Source organism: Acanthochromis polyacanthus, chromosome 4 (genome assembly GCF_021347895.1).
Source record: "Acanthochromis polyacanthus isolate Apoly-LR-REF ecotype Palm Island chromosome 4, KAUST_Apoly_ChrSc, whole genome shotgun sequence".
In the NCBI taxonomy this organism is placed as follows: Eukaryota; Metazoa; Chordata; class Actinopteri; family Pomacentridae; genus Acanthochromis; species Acanthochromis polyacanthus.
The window spans coordinates 21,107,192-21,133,785 of record NC_067116.1 but is presented as its reverse complement, the minus strand read 5'-3'; the positions used below and the strand labels follow the sequence as shown (position 1 = coordinate 21,133,785).

General features: G+C 41.0%; 1 protein-coding gene across 2 annotated transcripts; it reads left to right on the top strand.

Annotated features, from left to right (window-relative positions):
• Nucleotides 1-1,190: 1,190 nt before the first annotated feature.
• mllt1a (MLLT1 super elongation complex subunit a) lies at nucleotides 1,191-26,594 on the top strand. 2 transcript variants are annotated; one of them, XM_022201541.2, is made up of 12 exons: nucleotides 1,191-1,325; nucleotides 6,920-7,100; nucleotides 7,827-7,909; nucleotides 9,519-9,662; nucleotides 11,243-11,368; nucleotides 13,285-13,926; nucleotides 14,562-14,652; nucleotides 14,800-14,911; nucleotides 17,388-17,487; nucleotides 18,234-18,302; nucleotides 19,611-19,682; nucleotides 19,924-26,594. In XM_022201541.2, exons 1-12 carry the CDS (start codon nucleotides 1,314-1,316, stop codon nucleotides 20,050-20,052), a joined length of 1,761 nt encoding a protein of 586 aa, XP_022057233.2. In that variant the 5' UTR covers nucleotides 1,191-1,313; the 3' UTR covers nucleotides 20,053-26,594. The 2 variants fall into 2 exon arrangements, with proteins under 2 accessions (XP_022057233.2, XP_051803321.1); XM_051947361.1 differs by having other exon boundaries at nucleotides 18,234-18,311.

Here is a 26,594-nt window from a genome sequence, read left to right as displayed (position 1 = left end):
AGGAGGCACCAAGCCAGTGAGAGAGTGGTGACCTTCTGTCACGTAGCTGAGGCCCGATAATCTCACATCAAAGTCTGAGCACTGCAGAGACTTGACTGGAATGGGCCCTCACTCCCTGAGTCAGTATAAAAGAAACGTCTTCAGTCAGAAGACATACGGCTTCCCTTTCAGATGAAACACTGGAAATGGAGCTGGTACACTGATCAAGTTGAGATGGAGCTGGGTAAGCTCATTACAACTACCTGTGGAGTTAGAGGGAATAATTCATTCACCCAGATATAAGCTCAAAGCCCTGATCCTAATGTTACAGAAGATGCTTTGTGCAGTCACTAACTTCTTTTGTGTTATTTTTGATTGATGTGTAATGAAAGTTAACACTATGATGCAAAGGAATAATCCTGCAGGCTGTTGTGTATTGCTCATAAAGAGGAGGAAAATGGATTTGGACGTTTCAACTAATTTTAAATTTTTGCTTTTTAAATGTAGAGACAGTTTTCAGATCAGTAGTTTTTGCTGGTGGTGCCAATTTAATTGAGTAAAGCATTTGATAGTTTACTATTACTATATTTTGTAAACAGATCAATAAGGACAACTATTAAATAAATGTGGCATAAAAACATTGTGTCCCTTAAAAGTGTGATTATGTAACAGCCAAAGTGCATTATAAAATGGAAATAACTGAATACAGTACCTCCAAACTGTGCTTGTTTGAATGCACACTGCTTGTCAGTTATTATTATGTTATTTATGGTTTTATGAGGCCTCATATTCTGAGTGCAACAGACCACACCACATGTAATAAACTGATATCAGTAATTGATTTTAACAAATATTTTGTGATTTGTTAAGCTGAATGAGTAACAAATGATAAGATGTTGCTAACCTTACTGATTTTGCACTTACTACAATAATAGCAATACCAAAAATATGAAACTCATACAGTCCAACCCCGATTAATCAATTAGTATCTTGTGCATTTTACAATTGAAACAGCGCTGTGGCCATTGGGACAGGCTCGCTGTCACTCGAGAAAACCAGCAGAAAATGCTTTAATTGTATTTGCAGCTCGGAGACTGCCCCGCCTCTCTCCTGCTCTGATTGGCTGCTTTCAAGAGTGCTTAAATTTCCCGCGTACCGATTGGCTGAGAGAGCTTTCTGTTTTGGTTGCCTGCCAGAAGCAGTCTGGAAGGGGAGGGGAGCCGTCTGCCTTCCGCTTCTGGGCTGGATTGACACACAATGAGGAGCAGAGGCTGGGGAGACGCTCCACAAACGCCGCTGTAAATAAATACAACAATCACTGAGGCCAGAGAAACATGGAGAACCAGGTACAGTGGCTTTTGTGTCTCCTTACGGAATATGAACTTTTCATGGTGAAAATGGCAGCAGTCAGCGCGCTGGCAGGGCAGGAATGAATCCTCTGTTCTGCTAGCCAGAAGAAAAAAATGCTCCTGCTGCTAATGAACTCGTAGTTGTTTGGCTCTGGAGCTATGCTAGCTGGGCACTCATACATCGGTATTTACCGCTAGCTAGCCTCAGTCTACCACACCATTCAGCACCGCTGCATAGCTGTAGCCACAACCAGGCACACAAAGAGATCTACCCCTGGTGTTTATTCAGCTCTGCCGCCTTTAAACTGCACATGCACATTTTTAAACGTGCCGAAGACCAATTTAAGTCGAGGTTTTGTGGAGCTAAGCTAAGCTAATGTACCTATCAGGAGAGTGTCGGCCGTTGGCTAAAGGCTAAGGAGCCGCTACAAGGCGCCGGGGAAAAGATTTGTCCTCTCCAGGTTGGGCTGGAGAGGCGGGGTGTTGTCTCCAGTGCCAGCGGCCTGAAACCTTAACATTCAGAGCTAAATTACAACAATCTGCGCACAACTTCTGTAAAATGTTTGCATTATTCACCAACAGTTGGTTAATGTTTAATGCTCACCACATTCATGATTGCAGACTAAATGTATGCAGCATGGTGGAAAAGCTGACAGATTCCCTGTGTGGCAAATGCTGAACTTGAATCCAGTTCTGGTGACCAGCCTTAGATTTGCTGATCATTACACAGTAGAAAAATCCCGAATGTAAAACATAATTTTAAGGACTGGTCTGTAAACCTTTAATCTTGCAAGATGGTGTACTTGCATTTAATACTATTACATGTATGGATTTTCACAGTTAAGATTTATGTAATCATAAAAAGGTACATAATTTATTTTACCGAAAACAGTAAAATGAGCAAACCTAATTACATATCTGCTAACTGTAAAGAACACTCTACCTCAGAATGGGTTGCTCTCTGAATGCCTGAGGTTATTCAGGACTATATTTCAGATGGTTAGGCCACACACACCCAGGGAGAGTGGCTCCGCCACTTTCTTGGAACTAGTCTCTCCATTCAGCTCTGGCCTCTTTGAAGTTTTAACTACATCTGTGAAAGTGCATCCAGAGGGAGCCTTCTGCTACAAGTTAAAGCCATAATGTAGTTTTGCATCTTTGATCCATGTTACCTTTGTTACATTTCAGGGATTCGTATTACATTTTAATCTTTATTACACAGATACTACATGAACAGTTGTCAGTTTATTGGGAGCACATGGCTAAGATAATGAAGTCTGGTTCTCTCTAAATTAAGGTTATATAGTTTGCTTTGGCTGGTTGTGGTCCTTTTGTGGTATTGATTTTCACCAGAATGTGTTCCTATTACTACGCCTTGACATACTGATGAAAACAAACATTAAAATGTTATGTTGCAGAGTTATTGGATTGGACTGCATTAGTTTTAAATAGATCTGTCAGACCCAAGCAAGAATCAGGTTCAGTTTGAAAATGCTTTATTTGAAACTAATGAATTGCATCATTACAGCATCATGACACAGCTGGATATCTGCCTGATTAGTCACCCTGCTTTATACATGTACAGTAAAGTAAAGTAGGGTCATGGCTTTGTGTTCAAATACTGAGAGCTTTTCTGTTTTCTTGTTGGGTTCAGAGCTGTGTGTATGAACACTGCAGAAGGGATGGCAGGATGAGTTGTCATGCAGCTTTTCATAATCTCTGCACTCATTCACACACCCTATTTCCAATACTCACTTGTTTTCTTTGGGTGCTGCAGATAGACTGTTTGTGAGTCCCCTGTGGCTCTCCAGGATTGATCACTTTCCAATACAAGTAACTGTTTCACCTCTATTTGTGTCGTCGTGCAGATAGTTAGGCTCTGTACAATGAAAGATTTAGCTTTACCAAAACACAACTGCTGTCAAGCTTGCTTGTCCGTGTGTGTCCTCTCTTAGGGAAACTTTCTGACTTTTATTTTAATCATTTATTAGCTGGAAGAGATTAACATGGTCATGAGGGGTGTTATTTACACGGCAGCTGGGAGTTCATTGTTTTCATGGGAGCCAGTGTGTCTGCCAAAATTTGTATTTCCCCTCAATTGAAGCACTGTGTGAGAAAGAGAGCGAGAGGGGACATGCATGCATCATTTCAATATTAGCAGCTTTGTGTTGTTTGTTTTTTTAACCCATGCTTTGCGTTTGATAGAAGTTAGCTAAATAAATATGTGGCCGCATGTCTGTCTGTCCATCCTGTATTGGTAGAACTGGATCGTTGAGAAACTTAACTGTTGTTTTATTTTTTAGATGTGTCCCCAGTGTTTTCAGGCAGTTTGACACAGCTCAATAACTTTCCATCTTACATCATCAGTGTTATTTTCATTTCATGCCTTTAGTTCCCACCTTTATGTTGTTTATATACGGTCAGACTATTGGTAGACATTACAGTCAGTTTTGTGAGACATATGCTTCTGAACCTCCTACTTTGTTCCATGTTTTCACAGACAGGTTGACTCAGTTCATTTTACGACTGTCGCAGTTAAATATTCTGTAGCCGTCTGTGTTTTCTCAAGTGGAATGGATTTGTCAGCTAATACTTTTAGTCAACTGAAAGAAAATTGATCAGCAACTGTAGTCATTTTCATAGCGAAAATCCCAAACATTTGCTCTTTTCAGTTTCACAAATAGAAAAACTGAATGTTTTCCCTGTTTTTTTATATGATTGTAAATGCAATGTTCTTTGATATTTTAGCTGCTGGTTGAACAAAACAAACTGTCTGAACATGTCCACTGGAAGCTTAGGGGCCGGTGGAAGTTAGACTGCAGTAATTGTTCATAATTATCTCTCTACAGATTGGTTGATATTAACAGTAGTGGTTAATTACCACCCTAATTTAGTGGTATGACAAAAAAAAGAAAATTTGATTTTCTTGATGTGTTAATCATTTGACATTTTCCCTGCAAAATGCCAAATAATTGCTTTTAATGGTGTGCAATATAAGAATTTGCTTATTTTTGCTGCTTTGTTTTGTTGTCAATTTGTATATTAGATTTTTAGTCAGACATTTTTTTATTTAGCAGCTTAATTGATATGGAAAACCGTCATTAGTTGCAGCCCGAGTATTTTCACTGTAGAGGCAACAAACATTTCTTTTTCATTACTGATGAATCTGCTGAGGAACCTTTTGTCTTTAGTGATTCTTCCTCTCATCTTTAAAATGTCAAAAAAAAAAAAAAACGGTAATGATGTGGATTTGTCCAACTAACAGTCCAGAATCTGAATAGTCTTAGTTTACTGTCACATGCATTGAAAGAAAGCGGCAAATTCTCAAAACAGAGAGGCTGCATAGTTGATTTTTATCAGTATGTCAATATGAGGTATTGTTGCTTGAAAAACGGCTCCAGCAGTCATTCAGTCATCAGAACAGTTGCTCATTAATTTTCTGACAATCAGCTAATTGTCTCAGCTCCAATTTCTCGGCCTTACATTCCCTCTTGGGCTCTTTTTTTGGGGAGGTATTTCATGTAGGACTGCTGCAAATTAATTTTTTCATAATCAGTTGATCTGTTGGTTCTTTTCCAAAATAATAATTGAGTCTACATGTTGTTATAAATAGTGGTGTACAAACACATTTACAGTCTCCAAGCCTGCCCTTTCCAAAAGATGTTCAGTTTACGATCGCGTGTGACAAAGAAACCAGCAAATAATCACATTTTAGAGACAAATGGAATGATCGGTTGTCAGCGTATTTGCTGTGATTTTCTGTTTCAATTAATTGGTGAATTATTTGGGTAATGGTTGTGGGTGATTCCAGCTTTGTGTTTTCGTGCTTTGGGTTCATTGTTTCCTTTTCATTTCTGGCACAGAGTCGCTGTCGTCCTCCTTGGCTCGTTGTCGTCCTGATTTTTATGTTTTACTTATCACATTCCTGATTTTGCGGACTCCTCAGCGGGAGTGGGTGCTGCTGATTGGAGGGACTCCACGGCTGCTCGCTGTGGGTGTGGTGGAGTCTGGAGTTTAAGGGCATTACTGCCACAGAATGGCCGGGCAGAGTGCCAGGCAGGGAGGTGTGTGTGTGTGTGTGAGTGAGAGAGTGAGTGAGCTGGAGAGTGCCAGACCAGCTCATCTCAATCCTGTCCCCACTAATCCCCCCACTCAGTCCCAGTTCACGAGCTGTTCGGTGCGGGGGCCAAATCCCCACATTCTTCAGTCCCCCCCACCCCCGGACATAAAGTGCCTTTCTGTCCCCCACCGCTCCTCACCACCACCCCCCACCCTTCGTTCCTTTCTGCACTCGATCTCCATAACCTCTTCACTTAGCCTCTTCTGTGGGCCAGCCACCATCAGCACAGTGTCGTTTGCGTGGCCCGCTGCTGTCATTGTTCTTGGCAGACAGAGGTAGGCCAACAACGTGGCCCTCTTCTGGACAAACCCTTTGAGATCTGTCGGCCTGCGCGGCTAATCACTCCCATTCCACTGGGAGCGTCCCGACACCAGCCCATCTTTGTGTTTCTCCGGGCCTTCTCCTCTTGAGTATCAAGTCCTTCCATTCAAAGCAGAGATTCAGAGGTTTTTGTTCAAGGTGGAATCAGGAACCAATGAATAATGGCCCCTTGGATTAATCTCACCACTGGCTTTGCTTATGTTTATTTCATAAGCTACCTCAGTTTGCAAGGTGTCTATGCTGCTGTGATTCATCACCGCCTCTGACCAGGATGAATTCAGTAGCACAGAGCTCAGACTTGCAATCATTTTCACTATCGATCAGTCTGATTGATCGATTACTCCATTTATCATTTATTCTGTAACATGACAGAGCAGTGCAAAGTGAGCAGTTTTCTGAAGGCCAAGGTGACGTCTCTGGATGTCTTGTTTTGCCCAGAATCCAGAGATCTGCAGTTTGTGATGATGCAGACAGAAAAATGACAAATACTTGCATTAAAGAAGCTGAAAAGGTTAAATTTTTACCTGTTTTTAGTCAAACGTGCAACTTATGCAATGGATCACTTATCAAAATACTTGCAGACTAATGGATTGGTTTCATTTCATCAATGGGTTGTTTCAACTGTTTCAACTGTGATCAGAGCTGCTCTGTAAGAACTCATCAGACTTTAGAAGCGTGAAAAAGGACCAAATTTAGTGTCTTCACATGTTCTAATTAATCAACATTCAAAAACCCACAGATTTGTTTAATTATTTGAAAAGGCAAGATCCACTTGGAACCAAATTTTTAGCATTTTTGCTTAAAATTATTACCTAAATTCCCTAAAATTCTTGTTGTGTTTATAGTCTACATAGTATTATTGAAGGTTTTGTTTTATGTGCAATGTCATGCTGATCACAATAATATAGACCCAGTAAAAGTAGGAAATCTCCCTTTAAATGTTTCTATTTTAAGAAAACATGATTGGAAAACCCCTGATGTGTGGAAAATTTAGCTGAACTTCATCCCTTTCTTGACTGGAACAAATCTGTTGCTTCCTGTTCCTTACATTTCGTTGTTTCTTTCTGTATATATGCTCTTACATATACATGCCTTGTGTAGTAATGCACAGTAAGTGTTTAATGTTTTTGTTTCTGCTGTCTGTTTTCAGTGCACAGTGCAGGTGAAACTGGAGTTGGGCCACAGAGCTCAGCTGAGGAAGAAAGTGACATCAGAAGGCTTCACTCACGACTGGATGGTGTTCGTCCGAGGGCCAGAGACCGGCGACATTCAGCACTTCGTAGAGAAGGTCGTCTTCCGCCTGCACGAGAGCTTCCCCAAACCCAAGAGAGGTACGACTGAGTGACAACATGTCAACACAACCACATGCTCTCTGCAAGTTTGGCGTGCGTAAAAGACAATAAGTACAAAAGACAGTGTGAGATGTTCAGTACCCCAAAAAATGAATGGAAAAAATTGAATGAAAACATCGAGGGAGGAATTTTTAGTTTGTTTTGTGTTTTGCTTTTTGACATTTATAGAGAGAAATTAGTCCGATTTTAAAATAAGTTGTTTATAAAAGGTCAAAGTGAGGTTAGCAAATGCAGAGCTCACCTCCACAAACAGAACATGAGTAAAATGGCCAAATAACAAAGATCTTTAAGTCTATTTTATCTTTAAATCTCTGGTTCTTTTATTATTTGAAACAATGAATATTTCATCTTGTAAATATCTCACCGTGTTCACAAAAAATTGAGACGCTTGGCTAATTTTATTAGATGTGTCACTGATCCTCATTTTGTAGGTGAAGCAGTGTCAGCTATCCTGACACTCTTGACAGATTTTGTCAACATAATAAGCTTCTGTTTTATGAGTAAAATGTTCACCAGTATGTTATTTATCCTTTGTGGTAATATGGAAAGGTTTGCTAAAGCTGTTATTTGACATTTCGGATTTAATTTTACCTTGTGTCGTGAGAAATTTGTTTGTTTATCGTTAATGTGGATCATAATTTAGTGTACCCCATTAGCGGCATTTTTATGTTAATATGAAAGCATTATGGGTCTGTCTGTCTGCAGTATGCAAGGAGCCTCCGTACAAAGTGGAAGAGTCGGGCTACGCAGGATTCCTCATGCCTATCGAGGTTTACTTTAAGAACAAGGTGAGAACGGCATGTAATGATTGTGTAACATAACGTTAACTTTGTCTCTTAAGGCTTCTTTGTCATGAAAGTTTTGCATTGTGATTTTTAAAATGTTGTGTCTGTTGGATTAGGAAGTTTTCAACAGGAAAAACGTGGATAGTACTTATGAACCCTGAACTGAAATAATTTCAGATTTAAGGAGACCCAAACATGAAATTTCACATTAAGCTGGTAATAGAAATAAATAGAATAGCAGAAAGAGCAGAAAAAGTCAAAGATTTTCTCTGAAACAAGAAGCTGCTGCTCCAGAGGGTATTTTATATGTAGACTGAGTGAATCTGATCCTGTAGACTTTTTGTCAAATTCAGTAAATGTCTCTTCATGGTTTGTACGTGCTGGAAAACATCCGTACTCGGCCGTGACTCTTGTTTGTATGAAGAGTACAGTGGCTTGGACTGATCCACACAGCATTATTCAACAGGAGCAAGAGGAGCAAGGAGTACTTCTGGTACATACCAACTATCTAAATATGATCAGTAACCAGTAATTTTGCAGGCAGCCCATTTTCATTGCATCTGTAAATATTACCTTGTTTGGAATAAAAAATCTCACATTCACACGGTGAATTAGGTCAAAGTAGCTGACCACAGTAGATAATGTTAAACTTTACATGCTCGTGGGAATCCAGTTTACAAGGTGAAACCAGTATTTTTCGGCAGGAATCCGTCTGTGTTCATCAGATTATTTCCATAACTTGATAAAGGAAACTGAGTTTCCCTTTTGCTTGATGTACTTAAAATCAATTTACTGCCCAAAACTGGGAGTAATCAGATTACTTAAGTGCACACAATCGCAGTGATGGTTTGGAACCTCTGATCCACCGATATATTTTCAGAACGGTTTAGCATTAAGCTTTAAATATACACTCCTCAGTAGGTTAGGTACTTATTCTTGTAAATCGGAAGGCTTGATTGTGTTAGTAAAACACTTGTCTTATGTAGAGACATTTAGTCTCCGTTAGTGATAGCAATAAAACGAGCACACTCTTTTATAATGGCAAGCATAATTCTACGTCAGCCATTTAAAATAATGATGAAAGAAAGAACCACTTTACTCTCATTCCAAGATGCAGGCAGTGCTTAAGAGGTGTGTGCACATTAGTGTACCATCAACTCCTGCAGTTGTTTAGAATGTTAAACTTCTGAACTGCATCCAGAAAAGGCTCCTTCCTCCTTTTCTGTGCACTTAACCTATGTACAATGTACAAATCTGTCAGGAAAATCAAGAAAACAGTGAAGATGATGCTAAAAATCACAAAGCATTAATCCATCATTTCACTACAGAAACACTGTTTTGGCTATAAAATATCTCAAGAGCGTCCTAATGCATTTTCCTCGTCTTCACAACTCTGCAGCTTCTCTCAGGAATGTTTCTTATCAGTGTGCCACCTTCAGCTATGTCTGCTTTATTGACTTCCGGGATGATAGTTCTTTCATTCAGCTGTTATCATCTGTTGTGAAATGTGTATGTATTGAGGTAGCAGCAGTGCGGACAAACACAAATTAATGTGTCACACCTGCTGTCAGAGGATATTTAAAACAGCCTGCATCCTTTTCTCTTCCTTCAGGAGGAGCCAAAAAGAGTCTTTTTCAACTATGACCTGTTTCTTAACTTGGAGGGCAACCCACCAGTCAACCACCTGCGCTGTGAGAAGCTCACCTTCAACAACCCCACCAAAGAATTCAGAAGAAAGCTCATCAAAGCTGGAGGGGTGAGGCAGCCTGACACACCGAGTCACTGTCTCTGTGACTGACTACAGCCTAAATGACTTGGTCAATAGCAGACACCGCTGTGGACAATAGCAGCTCCTACCACATGAAGTGTTTTTATTCATTCTGGATGACACTTTTAATATTTCAAATTATCCTTAGTTCATTTTATCTACTCATGTTAGGTCTTTATTTCCGTAAAGAGTCATTAGAAGGTGTTATAAACCTCACATTTTTAGCAAAAGTCTCATGTTTTCTTTGTTTGATGGTGGACACATTTATCTTCACGCTTGGAGCACACACACATAAGAAGTAAATGTCTTTCTGTCTTCATATCACACCTCCATTTTATAAAAACCAGGAAAATTTACACCATATTTGATATTCAAAGCCCTGTCACTGTTACTTCACATAGAACCACAGGAGTTCTGGATAATTAAAATCTAAATACTGCAAATATCAAAATAAAAGTAAATTCATTGATTAATTAAAGGTACAGCTTGTCCCTCGCTTTTGATGATAGAATTCTGCAATTCAACATGTCTTCTAATAAATACTCCTAACGTTTTATCTATTATCTATTATCTAGTATCTATTAACTATTATATATACAGGTTTTACTTTTTCAGTTTACAGAGCTGCTCCACGTTGTTAAAAAGTCTAAAAATATTATAAAATACAGTTTTGATTGAAGATTATTTAGGTATGTAGTAAGCATTAGTTTTAGGAGTTTGTCTTGACCTTCAGTTTTTAAAAGAGAGTGCATTTGAGAAAACAAGGTCACGCTGTAACAAAAACAGAAAATGAAACCAACATGGAACCAATAACCACTAACGCACACGATGCAGCCTGGTAAGAATTTATCAGCTCACGCCAGTGGTGACTCTGGGTTACTGAACAGAAAGTTTAGAGGTTAAAGATTAGTTTGAAGGCTGGAAGTGAGGAGCACGTCTTAACTTAGATTAAGAACTTTGGGTATAAAGGCGTTAGAGTTGCATGGTATGTCAGAATAATATAAAGTTGCCATAAAGCTCCACCAGCAAACATTAAACGTAATCCAGTGTTGTTCTGTATTCATGTCACCAAAAGATCCCCCTCTGTGGTATCAGTGGCAGCTATGACGGCTCATAGTGTTTTGATCTGTGCCAACATTTAGCAAGTGAGGTGCTCTGGCTTTACACACTGTAGCTCTGGAGAAAATCCATTTTTGACAGTGGGAATTTAAGTTTATTGGATACTACATTAAACAGTAAGGCTAATGCTCTTCTTTATATTTTTTCCCTCAATTTGAACGTGGAACTGATCCTAAACTGCATTCAAAATGGGTTTAAAAAGATCGGAAACAGTCTAAAATGTAACCTGATCAAACCTGCAGAAAAGTGTATTTGATGAAGAAGACGTTTTCTAACACATTTCCAGTGAGACACCGATCAAGTTTTTTGTCCACTCTCCCGCTGACACTCACCTCACAGTCTCCATGGAAAATGAACTTTAACTTCTGGATCCAGGAAGGTTCAAAACAGCTCCTTCTCCTTTCTTTTGAGCATGAACAGAGAAATATTATAACTCTCTTTCATTGCAGGTATTGGTGGTACCTGAGGGGGCTGAAGCTGTTTCGAGACCCAGTCCGGACTACCCGATGCTCCCCACCATCCCCCTCTCTGCCTTCTCAGACCCCAAGAAGACCAAGACCTCTCATATGTCAAAGGTCAGTTAAGTGTCCAACAAAATTATCATCACTACCAGCGTACCATTATTTAATGAATAAATTACATTTTATAAATTGTTTCATCATTCTTTAGACTTCTGGTCATGACCAGGAGATCTTTAGCAGCTTTATAGGGGATTTTTCCAGACTCCCTGTATGCCAGGATGGGGCACATATCTGCAGAAAACAGGAAACTTCACATTTTCCATAGTTGCCTTATTTGTTCTGTCAGTTTACAGACCTGCTCAGGGTTGTCTTCATTACCTCAAATGAAGCAAGATTGGGTTTTCACAGCACTTATAATTTTTATAGTTCTTTTCTTCTCTTGATTAACTTTGGTTCAGATTATAATACAACCAACAAGTTTGTTGTTCTAGAGATTCCTTTTGAAGTTGTTTTTTTATAAACAGTCAGATTCTGGATAATTTACAAAACTTCAAGACCTACCTCAGTGTTTAGCACGGTAACTTCAAGCTGTGCTGTCAGTAAATGACTATAATGACTCCTGTAAACCAAATTTCCCCTTAATTTCCACATAGAAATCCATGTTTTCTTCGAGGCACATTATTACTGTGGCATGAGTGGGTGTGTGTTGAGCACCAGATTGAGGCAGAACGAGGACTTGGTTTCATCCAGCTGTGTCCATCTGCTGACTTAGAAAAAGCCAGCGAGAGCCGCCTCTGCAGAAACACACATGGCTGCTCTCTCCAGTCTTCTAGTCGAGTCTTATGTGGTGTAATAAAGGCTCTTACATATGTATATCATGTTTAATAGTCAGTTTAAAAACCAAAGAAAACGGTTTGCTGATGAGTGGGTGGTTGGTGTGGATATACATTCTGCCACAGAGTTCTGTTAAACACTTCTCCTGTGACGCTGTGGTGGGTTTGTTTGCGCATTTAACAGATTTTTATTGTAAATTTAAATGTACTCATTGGTAGCCTGCAAGTTAAGAGTCTCATACATGCAGCTCAGTTCTTGTTTGTCATATCTACACACTCTGTGCAGTAGTTCATAGTTGTCTCCTATCTCCATTTAATCTGTGAAGCAGTGTGGGGTGACATGTATTTTTATTTCTATATGTATAGTTTGTGCTTTTTTTTTAGCCATCTCAGCTGTGTGGTTCAAGAGATGTCAATCTCTGTCAGTTGGTCAATCCACTGCTTTGACCCATACTGAAATATTTCTACATTTATTAGACATTTGACCTAATACAACAGTGAAAGCTTACACAACAGCTCACGATGACTGCGTTTCACTTCTGAGACATCCTACTCTTGTGTGTGCTGCTTCACTGGCTTTTTGTGAACTGAGCATCATTTCTGTGCTTTACCAGGAGTGACGAGTCAAAATGTCTGTTTGGAAAGTCAAGCTCTCCTATCTTAATTTTTCAGGCTGTCTGATACTTTAATCACGGTCAGATGCCAGCTAAACTAATGACGTTCCCATCAATGTCACCCTCACATCGCTTTGCTAATTAGTAAATGTACACTCAGATGTACAACAGTGTATGTAGTGTAGCTGCTAAACACCAACATTTTAGCGCTGATGCTGTGAGTGTATCCTCACTCTCATGTTAGCCTGTAGCTGAAAGCAGTGCTGTCCCTCAGTTTTAACCTTACAAAGCTGCACGACAGCTGTTTTTCTGTTTGCAGTTTTATTTAGAGTAATTACTGAGACAGTTGTTACTTTGGCTTCAATTTACGGTGACCCAAGTGTTTAGTTAAACTTGTCATTAACAGTAAATGGTGTGATTACATTACATTACACACCAGGCCTGATGTAGGAGCTGAGGAGGTGACAATGCACTTAAACTCCTTGATGAAGCCTCCTTGATGAGCAGCTGAGCCTGTATCTTGTACGTTAAAGCTCCTTCAGCTGAGTGTGGTGATGACCCGGCCGTTGTTTTCTCTCTCCAGGAACCCAGCAAAGAGGGAAGTGGCAGCAGCAAAGGACCCAAACCACACAAGCTGACCAAGGAGCACCGTGAACGGCCTCGAAAAGACTCTGAGAGCAAAGCCACATCAAAAGGAGACAACGACAGAGATGGAAGCAGCAAGAGTGGCCGTGATCCTTCCTCTTCCTCATCCTCGTCTTCGAAAAAGCCGTCGGAGATCAAAGTGAAAGATGAAGTTAAGGTTCTCCCCAAGGCTGCCTTCAAGGAGCCCAAGCTCACCCTGAAGGAATCAAAGATGGAGGGTATGTCCCCCAAAGGAGGGGGGGCAGGGAGCGGAGGGGGAGGAGGCGGGGGAGGGTCTGCCGAGTCCAAAGCGCCGGGGAAACGGCCCTCCACGGTGGAGTCCCCCAAACCCAGCGCGAAGAAGCAGAAGAAGGGCAGCTCCGAGGGGCCCAAAGGTCCAGGCAGTGGGGCCTTCACAGGAGCTTCTCCACGTGTCTCCTCCTCATCTGCAGCCAGCCAGTCCTACGCTGAGAAGAAACCTCCAAAGGAGAAAGGTCGCTGGGCCAAAGGCAAAAATGACACACAGGAGCTGAAGGAGCCCAAGAAGCCCCCAGAGTCAGAAGAGTCGAATTCAGAGGACGAAGCATCTTCCAAGTCAGAGGTACGAAGACAAGACACAAACTTTCATCTGAATATGAAAACAGGACACATTTTCAGAAGTGAAAGAGATGCTCCAAAATGACTTTTAGAAGTGGTAGAATTATTTTATTTCATATAGAACTATACATTATGATTATTTTACATATAGTTTAATCTGTCAGTTATTTTCTCATTTATTTGATGAATTGTTTGACATGTTGAATTGTTGAAAAGCATGAAGATGCTAGATGTTCCTGTCCATTTCCAAGGTAGTGTGTTGAAAAGTGTTAAATATTTGATTTACTATTGCAAAGAATAGAAATTATTTCTTGTGAAAGAGGCGTTTAAATGAATAAAAGTTTCAGAATTTTGCTCCCAGACTAATTTAATTGTTAATAATTGATTTGAAATAGTCAAGTAACATTTTATCAACAGATCTCTGCATTGTAATCTGTTTACCCCACACCAGAACATCCACAGTATATGGAAATGTAATCATTTTTTCCCTAATGAGAGCTAAGTCTAAATGTTGGATCTTAAATTTGGAATTTCCAAAAATAGGTTTAGAAATAACAGCAGAATGAATTACCTCATGTGTTGATGTTGAACTCCAGGTTAACGAGCCCATCTGATTTTCCTCGTCTTCTCCTCTTACAGCAGTCGGCTCCCTCCAGTCCTTCCAACTCCAGCTCCAGTTCTGACTCCAGTTCAGACTCGGACTTTGAGCCGGGACAGAAACAAGGGCAAGGTGCTGTTCTTTCAGCGAGTTTTAATGTTGAAGTTTTTCATTTGGGAGAGGAGGGCTGTGAGTTGTTTGAAATTTTGACAGATGCACACGATTTACACGTCTAGTCAAAGAAAATAGAACTCATACAACTCTGTGCTCGTCCCTCAGGCCCCCTGCGGTCGATGGTGGAGGAGATCCAGTCAGAAGAGTCGGACGATGACGACAGCAGCTCAGAGGAAGAGACGCCCATCAAGACCAACCCGCCCAACCGCGACTCTCGGTCAGTCTCCCCAATGCCTCTTTTTTTTCTATATTACCATTTAATATTGCTATAAAATGGAGAAAATTCCAGTCAGTGAAGAAATGAGGAACAGTTATCTATACATATTTAGACACTGCTGAGCTACATAATGCTGCAGCAAAAACAATATTTACCTCAAACTCTTGTCTTACACTCATGCTGCCACCACGTCTACATTGGAGTCACTTATTCTTCTGGCAGACATGATGGATTTTGGCACTGATCACTCTGTTTGAAGTCAGAGTCCGTTAGCTTTGATTTATTTCGATTCAGTTTAAAGTTTGATGTTTCACTTCGATCAGATGAATACCAGTTTTGCGTAAAAAGCTGTTTAGAATGTATCCTTGGAACTTACACCTCTTCTTCTTCAACAAGAAAGCAGCACTGCCGTTGAGTATAAAACTGATGTACTTCAAAGTTTAAAAAAAAAAAATGTTCCCGACCATAAAACTGTCACCAAGGAATTATTTTCTTTGGCAAATGCAAAAGACTAAAACAAGACACCTTTTTTTAGACCGACATGTGCAAAGCAGTTGACAGTAATAAAAGATCAAAATGTATAATAAAAAAGGCAATCTCATACAGCTGATCACAGACTGTCAGTACCAGATGATCATTCTGAGAGCAGACAGGACAGAAAGTCTCCTCAATTATTCATTTGATCGAAAAATTATCGTGATATCGGCAGGGACAGTATGTACGGCGTCAAATCCATGAACTCGACAACAAACAGAGCTTACATCATTGTGCGCTTTCTTTTTTTAGTCTGTCCCTCTTGATTTGCTGCGAGACACACAGCCAGAGTCAGCCAACCATCCTGAGTTATGACGGCCCTCTAAAGTGCAGCGAGTCCAAGTAGACAGTGACTAATCACATCACAGTTTACAAGACCGTCGTAGCCCAAAGACGCTACTAAAACCATCATTTTTAGCTTAAAATAACCTTTTTATATATGTAGATGTAGAAAGATATTTCATCCATCATTATCCTCAACATGCTACATTTAGTGGAGGCGTAAAATGGCTAGTGAGAAAGGTGCAAATGCAAAGATTGATCTCTGGGTTTTAAGAATCTCTATTGGATTGTTCTGTTAAACCTTTGCAGAAGACGACTGCTATGAGAAGATGTATTTAAAAGAACGCCAGTCAAACCTCAAAACAAATGAAAACAATGTGAGACATATGATGGCATTTATGTTTTTTTTTAATGTAGTATTTCAAGAAACATGGCAAACTCTTTCTTACTTCTCCACACACATCTGAAGCTTTCATCTGCTGCCTCTTCAGCTTGACTGGATGTTGAAGTCACATGCTTCATATACACTGTGATTTGTTGGCTAAGTGTGTTTTCAGTTCCACCTCAGCCAAATCCTGCTTGCTGTTCTGCATCTTTTTAATACACATATAAATATGTGCCTGAAAACACATGAATGTAAGTTTCTACTTGAATCTATGTTTTTGTGTATTTGCTGTAACTTCTGGTGCTACAATTCATGACGCATTCATCACACAATCTGCCGTCAAATTGACCCGTTTTAAAGTTTGAAAATGTGAGGAAAAAATATCTATCTTCACAGTGAAACTTCTGATGTCCACATTTTCAACATTTTTGGGAAATCTTTGGACATTTTTTGCTGGGGAAAAAAGAAATGTTGAAAATGTTTCTTATGAACATTCATTAAAACAATCAACCAAAATCCAGTGAAATTTGCTGGATTTTGGTTGATTTTTTGTGTGAATGTCCTTAAATAAAATATTAGAAGTTTTACTGATATAAATATGTAATCACTTTAGATATTTTTAGGATTTCTTTTGGAAGATTTTTACTCATTTTTTGAAAACATTTACAAGAATTTGTGCCAAATTTGGGGGATTTTTTAAAAAATAAGATTTTTAAGGAGTTATTAGAATTTTATTTATGAAGGTTTTGCAAATTTTCAGAAATTTGGGGATTTTTTTTTTGCTGAATTTTTGGGTTTATTTTTTCAGACAAGGAAACAATATTTTTTGAAGGTGGAGTTAACGATTCTAATTGAGTACAGTTTTTGTCAAATTCAGTGACTTTCCCCTTCATGTGTGCTAGCTGTCCTTTCTTTGTGTTTTCCAAGAACAGTTCAGTGTTTGTGGCTGTAAATGAGAAGCAAATGAAGTGGCTTTGGCCAACCGACACTACTGGATTTCAATGTGGGGAAAAGGGGATAGTGGGAGCGAGAGAAATCTGCCACATATGAACAGCCTAGTATGAACTATCTTACAGTATTGCTTACTTTTATGTTTCTGAAATTTAATTTGTCGGGTCTGCTTCATGGAACGATAATGAGCGAATAAAACTCTCTTACTACACTTGCTATATCCTCAAATACACACATCCAAATCCAATGCTAAGCAGTAAGACCACGTGCTCTGTGTGTCAGTCTGTGTGGCTGACCTCTGACCTCGCCCTGTTCCCCTGTCAGACTCAGCCTGGACAGCGAGAGTGACAGCAGTGACGGCTCGCACCGCCCCAGTCGAGACCCCGCCCCGCCTCCACAGAAACACAGCTCCTCCAATAACAAAGTGAGTCACACAGACCTCATTTTACGGCATGCTTTCACTCATGTATTCACAAGAGCCGAAGTCATTTGCATGCAAAACCGTCATTTACGGTTGTATGAATTAGACTGAGCACCGTTTATCACTTCTTGTCTTGCTCATTTAAGTCCAGCTGTAATCAGATTCAACTATGCCGTTATGCAGATTTTTAAAATGTCAGTGTTTTTTCATTGTATTGTTAATAGTCTTGTATTATTATAACACAGGAAAAGTGATTATCAGATCCAGATATGTTTTTTTTTTATCGCAGTCAAACAAGAGTTTGGTTTCCTTGGCCAAAATGAGCAGGAATTTCCTAAAGCATTATGTTGTTTAACTTTGTGGGTTTGTGAGTAAAATTAGCTTGGGAACATTGTTGCGTGTGTTTAAGAAAGCCATGTGTGAGTAAAACAGTCAAAACAAAATCAAACACTAACAGTGTGAGGCATTAGGCTGGCAGAGAGGATTCAGACGAATTTCAAGACCTGCTGTATTTTTAACACGTGGCTCCTGCCCAGCACATAATAGCCTAAAGCCATTTAGCAAACAGGCATCAAAACCACAGTGCTTCAGCAGATAGTCAGGCTCCACACTTACGTTTCACCTGTATTAACCGTCATCACCATCCCAGAGAGTCTGCTGGTCTCACATCACAGCCTCTGTACTGATATTATCCCTCTTCCTTTACTCCTTTGTCCTTTTTTTCTCCTTCTCTGATCTCTGTTCTGCAGGTGTCAGTCAGAAAGAGTCCAGATTCCTCGTTTCGCTCAGAGAAGGTGATGAAGAAGGGATACGACAAGGTAGGAAGGGTAAATCAAACTTTTTATGTTTAAACTTTCACACACACGTGCAGCGTTTCCCCAACATTCAGTAAGTGCATTAATGAGTTCAGGATGCAGTAATGACCAGTGCAGCTGTGCTTACAGACTCTGGCCTATAAACCCTTGAAAAGAAATCCCTTCTTTCTTCTTTGTAATGAGATAATTAAAGTACTTTTAGCAGACTCTCACATTAAACCATGTGCTGAGGAACAAAAAGATTAAATCCCACACTGACCAAACACAAAGGCAAAAGTCCACTTCAGAAAAAATCCTGAGTTAAGCCGTATTCATTTAACAGAACATAGTTTTTCATGATGCTTTACCAGTGTGTTGTTTCAAGCACCTTAAAGGAGTCGCAACAGTTATTCTGTAGATTCAGGCCAGTGTCTTCTGTTGCTTCAAAACAGCCTCAGACTGAACCAGACTCCTGATGCTGAGATCAGAGCTCTGTGGGGTTCAGTCCGTCTGTTGCAGGACTCCTTGTTTTTCCTGGTTTTAAGCTCTTTATGACATTGGCTGGGGCTGCACAGTGGAGTAGTGGTTAGCACTTTCGCCTTGCAGCAACAAGATCCCCGGTTCAATTCCCAGCCTGGGATCTTTCTGCATGGAGTTTGCATGTTCTCCCTGTGCATGCGTGGGTTTCCTCCAGGCACTCCGGCTTCCTCCCACAGTCCAAAAATATGCTGAGGTTAATTGATGACTCGAAATTGTCCGTAGGTGTGAATGTGAGTGTGATTGTTTGTCTGTATATGTAGCCCTGCAACAGACTGGTGACCTGTCCAGGGTGTCCCCTGCCTTCGCCCGAGTCAGCTGGGATAGGCTCCAGCACCCCCCGCGACCCTAGTGAGGATAAAGCGGTGTATAGAGAATGGATGGATGGATGGAATCGGCTGTGTGTGTGGGCTCATTGTTCTGCTGCAGAATGAATGTAGGGCTGCTCAGGCACCTCCCTGACGATACAGCATGACAGATAATAATCTAAACATCTGAACGTCTCCAAGATTCTGTATGTAATATTATAAAGAACAGCATATGAAACCCCTTTGACTAAATCAAGGCAGCTTCACTCCAAATTATTGGTCAACCTCAAGATCTCCAGATTCAGATAAGAACAGGCCAAATGCTTATGTCTAGATGTACGATTTTGCAGCAGCGTACAGCGACCCTTCAGTAAGAAAAGCAACAGAGGAGAACATTTCACCCACTGAAATTTGACTCCCTCATTTCCTTACATTTCTGAACTCTCTTGTTCACAGTCTTCTTTAATCTCCTCCCTAAACCCTACAGGCCTACACAGAAGAATTGGTGGACCTCCACCGCAGACTGATGGCATTAAGAGAGCGTAACGTCCTCCAGCAGGTGTGTGCTCGCACCGTTGTTTTTCATTTTGATGCCCATCAGGCCATGTTTTGTGTTTAAGTGTGCAGAACTGAGAAGCCACTTTTGTGTATTTGAGAAAGTGTACACCATAAATCTGGTGACTTCCATTTTCTAAACTCGATGCAGAGTTTGTTTACCACAACAAAATTTAAATATTTTAGAATTTTCCCAAAAGATTAACGTGTTTAGAGTGACTTTAATTAATTTCCCTCTCTGCCAGATTGTCAACCTGATCGAGGAGACGGGCCACTTCAACGTGACCAACACCACCTTTGACTTTGACCTCTTTTCACTGGACGAGTCCACCGTCCGCAAACTACAGAGCTACCTGGAGGCGACGGCCACGTGACAGGAAGTGGAGGCCGGCGTGTGGATGGCGGCGGCGGCGGAGGTAGCCTCACCTCTGCTCTTTAAGGAGGAGACGAGCAGCCACATCCGTCGCAGCCCTTTCACAGGCCTGACTGAACCATCGAACAACTACCACACAAACAGAAACACACAAACAAACGCAAGCACACACTGAGACACAAGTCCACCTTCACGCGACGCCGGGGAGAAAACTGGAGGAGGAGGAGGAGGAGGAGGAGGAGGAGGTGTGGGAGGGAGCGCCGGAGCAGCTGAACTCCATCTACAGTCAGGATTTTCACTACACATCTCTTGTCTTGAGTCTGTGCAGAGCTGTGGAATTCACCCCACACCCCCTCCTCCGCCCCCCTGCACTCATATTGCTCCTGCCTTCGCAAACCTAATACTTCCCAACCTCCTCCTCCTCCTCCTCCTCCTCCTCCTCCTCCTCCTCTTCTTCCTCCCCCTTCACATGCACACTCCTTACTCGGCAGAACACTCCACTTCCCTCCCCCCTGTTGTCAGCTGGAGCTCATTTCTCTCCCGACATACTCTCGAGTCGTGTGTGTTTTCCGTGTGTGTGTGTGTGTGTGTGTGTGCGAGCACTGCTGAGGTTTGAGAGGAGATGCTGTCTTTGTGGTTACTGACTTCTCTTTGTTTGTGAAGCTCGAGCACAAACAACAGCCCGTTTCATCCCTTTCCCAAGCACGCACACACGCCAATGAATACAGGTTCAGGTAGCACTTTGCTCTTTTAGCCCCCCTATTTAGCATTAACAGTTATAATCATTGAAGAAATGGCTTATAACACTATAATACAGTTTAAACGGACGTGTGTTTATAAATGTAACGTATTGGCCAGAAATAGAACTGAGAAAGTCTTTTTGCGGAGACAAACCTGCTGTCACAGTGCTCCATCTGTTGTCCGTTTCCTGGAGATACTAAAACCTAAAAATAACAATAAAGCGGAACGTAAATCTGACATTTGTATAGCTTTTCTTCAGTCCGATACTCACGCTGTCATGTCAGGATTTGGCCAAAGTGCTTTTTTTTTTATATTGTCTCTTAGCTGCTCATCATCTGTGACGGCGCCGATTCTTGGCCGCGTTACAGGTTTTGTGCCTGGATATCGTTTAAATCCGAGGATAAGCGAACACCCATTCTCTCCAGGAAGATATTCAAAGGGCTGCACTGCGTTCACATGAAGTGAAATGCCCCAAAGGATGTGTAACGAGTTAATAAAGAGAGCTGGACAGCGTGACCTGGATGTGACCCTTTAATTCCTCATGTGGGCACAGAAGTGGAGGCTGCTCTCTGAACACATCATTAAGGGCAATGTAGTGGAGTAGAGACCGTTCTTCTTTTTAGGGGAGTTTGTTTGCAGGCAAGTGTTATAAACCAGTTTTCAAACGTTTGGCAGTGCTTAGAAATGATAAATGGGGGGTTAAAGTGAAGCGGTACCCAGACTCACATGATGTTTGCTTCCTACGTCCTTCCACTTAACACTGTACATGAAGACACTGAGACGTGTGCTGTGTGTGTGTGCGTGAGACTCTGTTTCGGGTGAGGTTTTTCTGTTGTCCGAACATCTGAAAACACATGTTCTGTTGAGTTTTCCCCTCCACTTCCTCGCACTGAAAGCTGAGCCTTGACCTCCTACCAACAGCTCCCCCTCCCCTTCCCACTGAAGGCCCCTCGCTCCTTCCCTCCCGTCCCTGCGCCCCCCCATTCCCGTATTGGCGTGCATGAAAGGGCTCGACTGCTCGCGGCCAGAGCAGTGGAGGATCACTCCTGAATTGCCTTCTAAGTGGTGGGGAGGGTAGGGTGGGGTGGGGGATTTAAAAAAGCCGTGAAAACGTAGCCATACTTGTCTCCCAGAATCCAAAATAAGAGAAAAAAAAATAAGGGGCCACGCTTTTTTACATTTTATTTTTCTACAAGTGCATTTTGTGTATTTATTCCCAGATTGCGGTTAAGATAACCTGTGAATGTATATCGCTTTTACTTTTCTACGGCTAGCAACAGCCCCACTCTAGTGCCTTTTTCTGCGACTTGCAGTGTGAGGGGGGGTATTAGTCGTGCCCACACAGATTGAAGACCACCCCCCTTACATACCCCCCTCCTCGGGGAAACAAGTGTTAATTGGGATGCCTGAATATCCAGTATTGTCTTAATGGCTTCCATCCCTGCTTCTCCTTTCCAGTGTCTTTGTAGGTTGTTGTCCTTTTATCAATAACACTTCTGTCGTTCAGACTCTCTAGAACTTCTCAGATGACTATTTTTCCATTCATGGCGGTCATGTTTTTCTGCTCTTGCTCTCTGAGATTAGGTTCAGTGTTTTTTTTAAAGAGGAAGCGTCAGATGACTGTGTGGTAGTTTCTCACATTAATTAGCTCTAGTAACAGTTGCTTCAGCTGTGTTGTTTGTTTTGTGAGAGCGTTGTTGTTGTTGAATAGGGTCCGGGTTCCCTCTTCAAGCGGTTTGGAGTATTTGAACTAATGATGGAGCGTTTGATACCAAGTCACCTGTCACTTGAAGAGCATCAGTAATCGGCATGTAGGCAGAACAATAAGCTGAAGTAAAACACTTGTGTTTTTTCCTTAAATGTTTGAAATGTATTTCCCAGGGGCCTGCATCATGAAGTGACATTAGTAGGAGAGATAACTCCAACTGGCTGACGGTCTCCCAAAGCTGCCTCATTTAGATCAGTGAGCATACGCTGGTTTATTAATAATGATACATTAATTGTACACATCAGTAGATTCACTTGGATTTACACACTGGCTATATCAAACATTTAAGACATGTTAGTAGGAAAACCAGTTATCTGCTTTTGAAAACAATATTTAATGCCTTTTCTAGCGAAGCCCGACTGATGCTGGATTTTTTAAAGCTTTAATAATCTGATAATTACAGTTTTGGCTAATATTTATTGTGCTACACACAACCTATAAGTAAACAGACTTGTCAGTGCAGAGTGGTGGACACTGTTTCCAAACATATCTTTAGTTACTTCATTTATCTGATGACAAACAGTTATATTTAACCGCACTGAAAACATTTGACTTGAAGAGTTGTAGTTTATTTTACATTAATGATCTCGTACTGCAGCGTAGAGGAACAAGTAGGGACTTAGTCAACATTGTCTTTTTAACCTAAAAGTTACGATCTTAAATATAAAGAAGTGCCCAATTGGATGATGAATCTCTCCACAGTGAGTTTGTCATTTCTACTCTCCTTTTTTAAACTGTCAGAGTGCATTATCACACTTATGTCACATTTTATTACCAAAAGATTTAAAGGTAGTCAATAAATACTGACTGAACCCCACGATTAGGCTAGTTTTACCAGAGTTAGCTGGTGTTGTAGTTGGTATTACATCTAATTTAGTGGATGTTACACGGTGCTTTAGTACAAGTGCAACTAAACTGAACCAAACTGTTTCAGGTGTAACTGTTCAAATGGACACCTGTCAGCTGTAATGAGCTGAACTCTAACATTTCTTTTGCCAAACTATACTGTATACAGATGACTTCTGTAGATTTTTGCAGCCGAAACTGTCGTTTTTCCTGACAAAAATATAATTCTTTATTGTTAGTAATGAAACGGAAGCACAAATCATTTTCACTTTCTCATGATAATGGAGTGAAACGTACAATCTATTACTCTCTCTCTAAGTGCAGCTTATGACATTTAGTGTTTGATTACTGAGTTATTCAACTATTATTGTTTACTTTTTATGATCTCTATATTTAATGTATGTCAGTTGTTTTAATGTTTTTTCTATGTTTTTTACTCACTGATTTTGTTCTGCTACTGCACTGAATCCTCTTTGCAGGGATCATCAGTTTTATCAGATATTAGTGACACTACTCAGTTGTGATTAGCCGATTCTTTTAAAACAAACTTGTGTCCACTCTGGTGGGGAAACGGAGCCGACAGCCGGTTTTGTGAGACCAGTTTCCAGGATCGCCAGGTTTTCTAAAGCCACAAAAAACTTGAAAGCCAAGTGAAGTTGCTTCTTGATTCAGGCCCCTGATGTGTTAGTTCCTGTGGCCCCTCTAGGCTTCATGCAGACACACAACAGCAGCTGTGGGACAGTCCTTCAGTGAGCGATCCCCTCCCTGCCTCCCTCGCCTCCTCTTCTGTTCTCTTCCTGCCGACAGTGTTTTTATTCTGACGCTTCGATAGCTTTAATACTTGGCTCTCTTTTTTCTGTTGCCTGCCTGGCTCAGCGACACGTACGCACTCCCTCTGCCCTTACTGTAAAACGCCATCTGAGGACGGAAAAATGCGTCTCAGAAAGAAAAAAAAAAACAAAAGAATACCTGGATCCACGCCGCCTTATGTGCCCTACAGTAACCCCCTCCCGCCCTCCCTTCTTCCCTCCCCCCCTTGTGCCGCCTTCATTTTCTCAAGGTGTGCCTCCGTCAACAGAACTTCAGGCCGTGATTACTGAGAATGAACTTTGCAACCGTGTGAGTGACGTTTGTGCATCTGCGAGTGTGTTTGTCAGCGATAGGAGAGAACATAAAAAGAACAACTTTCCTTTCTGTCCTCTTCTCTGTGCACCGATGTGGGAACTTGTAAGTCCTAGTTCATGAACTCTGACCTTCGACCAGGCACTCATTCAGTCCCTTGTGGTGGTGACGGAGAGGGGGAGTTAGGTGGGAGAAGCCCCACTGTCTACCCACAGTCAATGTTTTATTTATGGACCTCTGCACTTTTGGCTGTGATGACTTCAGTACTTAAGTAGTTACCTAAACTGTATTTTTAAGGATTTTATACAATATTTACATGCAATACAATATGAATTGATTTTTTTCTTTGCCAACTTTTTTTGTTTTGTTTTGTTTTTGTTATTTAATTGTCTTTATTTTGGCATGTCTTGTCACTATTATTCGCAAACAAACATGCCTGTTGAATCTATTTTAGGCATAAAATGTTGTTATGGGGGATGTTCCCTGTATGTTTTTTTGTGTATCATGATTCTGATGACAGCTGAACACCGAGAAGCAGGTGTTACAAAATGTTTGCTGGATGAGCTTAACTTTGTCGTCACCCTCTGCTTTGAGTACAAACAACTGGACCCAGAGGAGGACATGAGGAGTCCACACTCTGGTTCAGGGAACTGAAAACTGTTCATTTTCTGTGTCATGTCTGGGTTTGATTTGAGATTTTCTTTTGTTCACTTTCATAGAAGTCTGTACCCAAACAGAAACCGTCACCTTCTCCTAATTTTGTTGAGTTAGGATAACTTGAGCCTGAAGAAACACATCATAGGAAACAGAGTTGCAAAGTGAGGGCAGCTGTTTTGGAAGTGAAAGTGCCATTTGTTATTCCCATAGAGAGCGACGGTCTGAACGTTTCTTGGCTCAGTAGATTCCTGACTATCTTAGAACACATCTGGTTAATTAACTGCGACTTCCACGGTGCATTGCAACAAGAAACATCCGGTCAACAAGCTGTGAATCTAAGAGTGTTGAGTAAACCATAATACAAACTGCAGCTTGATTATTTTTTAAAAATTACAACAATTAAGCACTTGAATGTGTTGGCAACTCTCATGGACTCTCACTTGCTTCTTCCTCATGACAGCAGAGCAAAGACTCGCCCATCCTATCATCCATCCTTTATCTATCCAAGAGTGAAAGTAGAGTTCACCCTGGACAGGTCACCGGTCCATCACAGGGCTACACATGGTGACAGACAACCCAACACACTCACATTCATACCTACGCACAGTTTAGAATCACCAGTTATCTCAGCATGGATTTGGACTGTAGGAGGAAGTCTGAGAACACACACATGCACGAGTTCTTCTAGCTGTGAGACGGCAGCGCTAACAACCGAGCCCCCATGCAGCCCCAAATACAACCTGATTTCTCAGAAGTAAAGCTTGTATCAGATGCAACACTTCAGCGTTAAGCTAGACATTGTGGGACAGAATCAAAATTGAAATGGGAAGACGAAGGAGGGAGAAACACCAGTGGCCCTTTTCACTTTGCAACTCTACGAGCAGGACTGTGAGAGTGGAGCGTTTCAGCTGAGACTATATTATATATAATATGTGTATAATACAGCAAAGGTAGATTATCTACTGTGTGGATCTTTAGAGGACGAGGAAAAAGCGAAAATATAGAGCGAAATGGTTCCTTGCAAATGTGTGGCGGGGGGCGGGAGGGGGCATGTGCAGACGGGGTGTTTCCTGTGTCAGTAGTGTCATAATGTGTCTGTGACAAGGGGACCGGGTTGCCTGTATTTATAAAGGTTTGATTTAAAAAAAAAAAAAAAAAAACAACAACTGGGGGGGTGGGAGGGTGGAAACGTGTTCCATATATGTGGTCAAAGCTACAACCGACGGGGCAGAACAAATGAACTGGATGGCAGAAGAACAATTTGGTATTTTTAAAAAGAAGAACTTGGCATTACAATGCCACCATGTGGCCGTATGATGCAAGTTGTTAACGAGGACAAAACATGTTATTTTAATGTTATTTTTTATTTTGAAATCATATTATTAATAAAGTCATTAAGTACTGTTGTC

Bases quoted from the DNA above. Each gene is read 5' to 3' on its own strand.
- mllt1a (XM_051947361.1), top strand. The intron at 9,663-11,242 runs GTGAGGCAGCCT...CTTTCATTGCAG, and splicing joins AGCTCATCAAAGCTGGAGGG to GTATTGGTGGTACCTGAGGG. The intron at 11,369-13,284 runs GTCAGTTAAGTG...TTCTCTCTCCAG, and splicing joins AGACCTCTCATATGTCAAAG to GAACCCAGCAAAGAGGGAAG.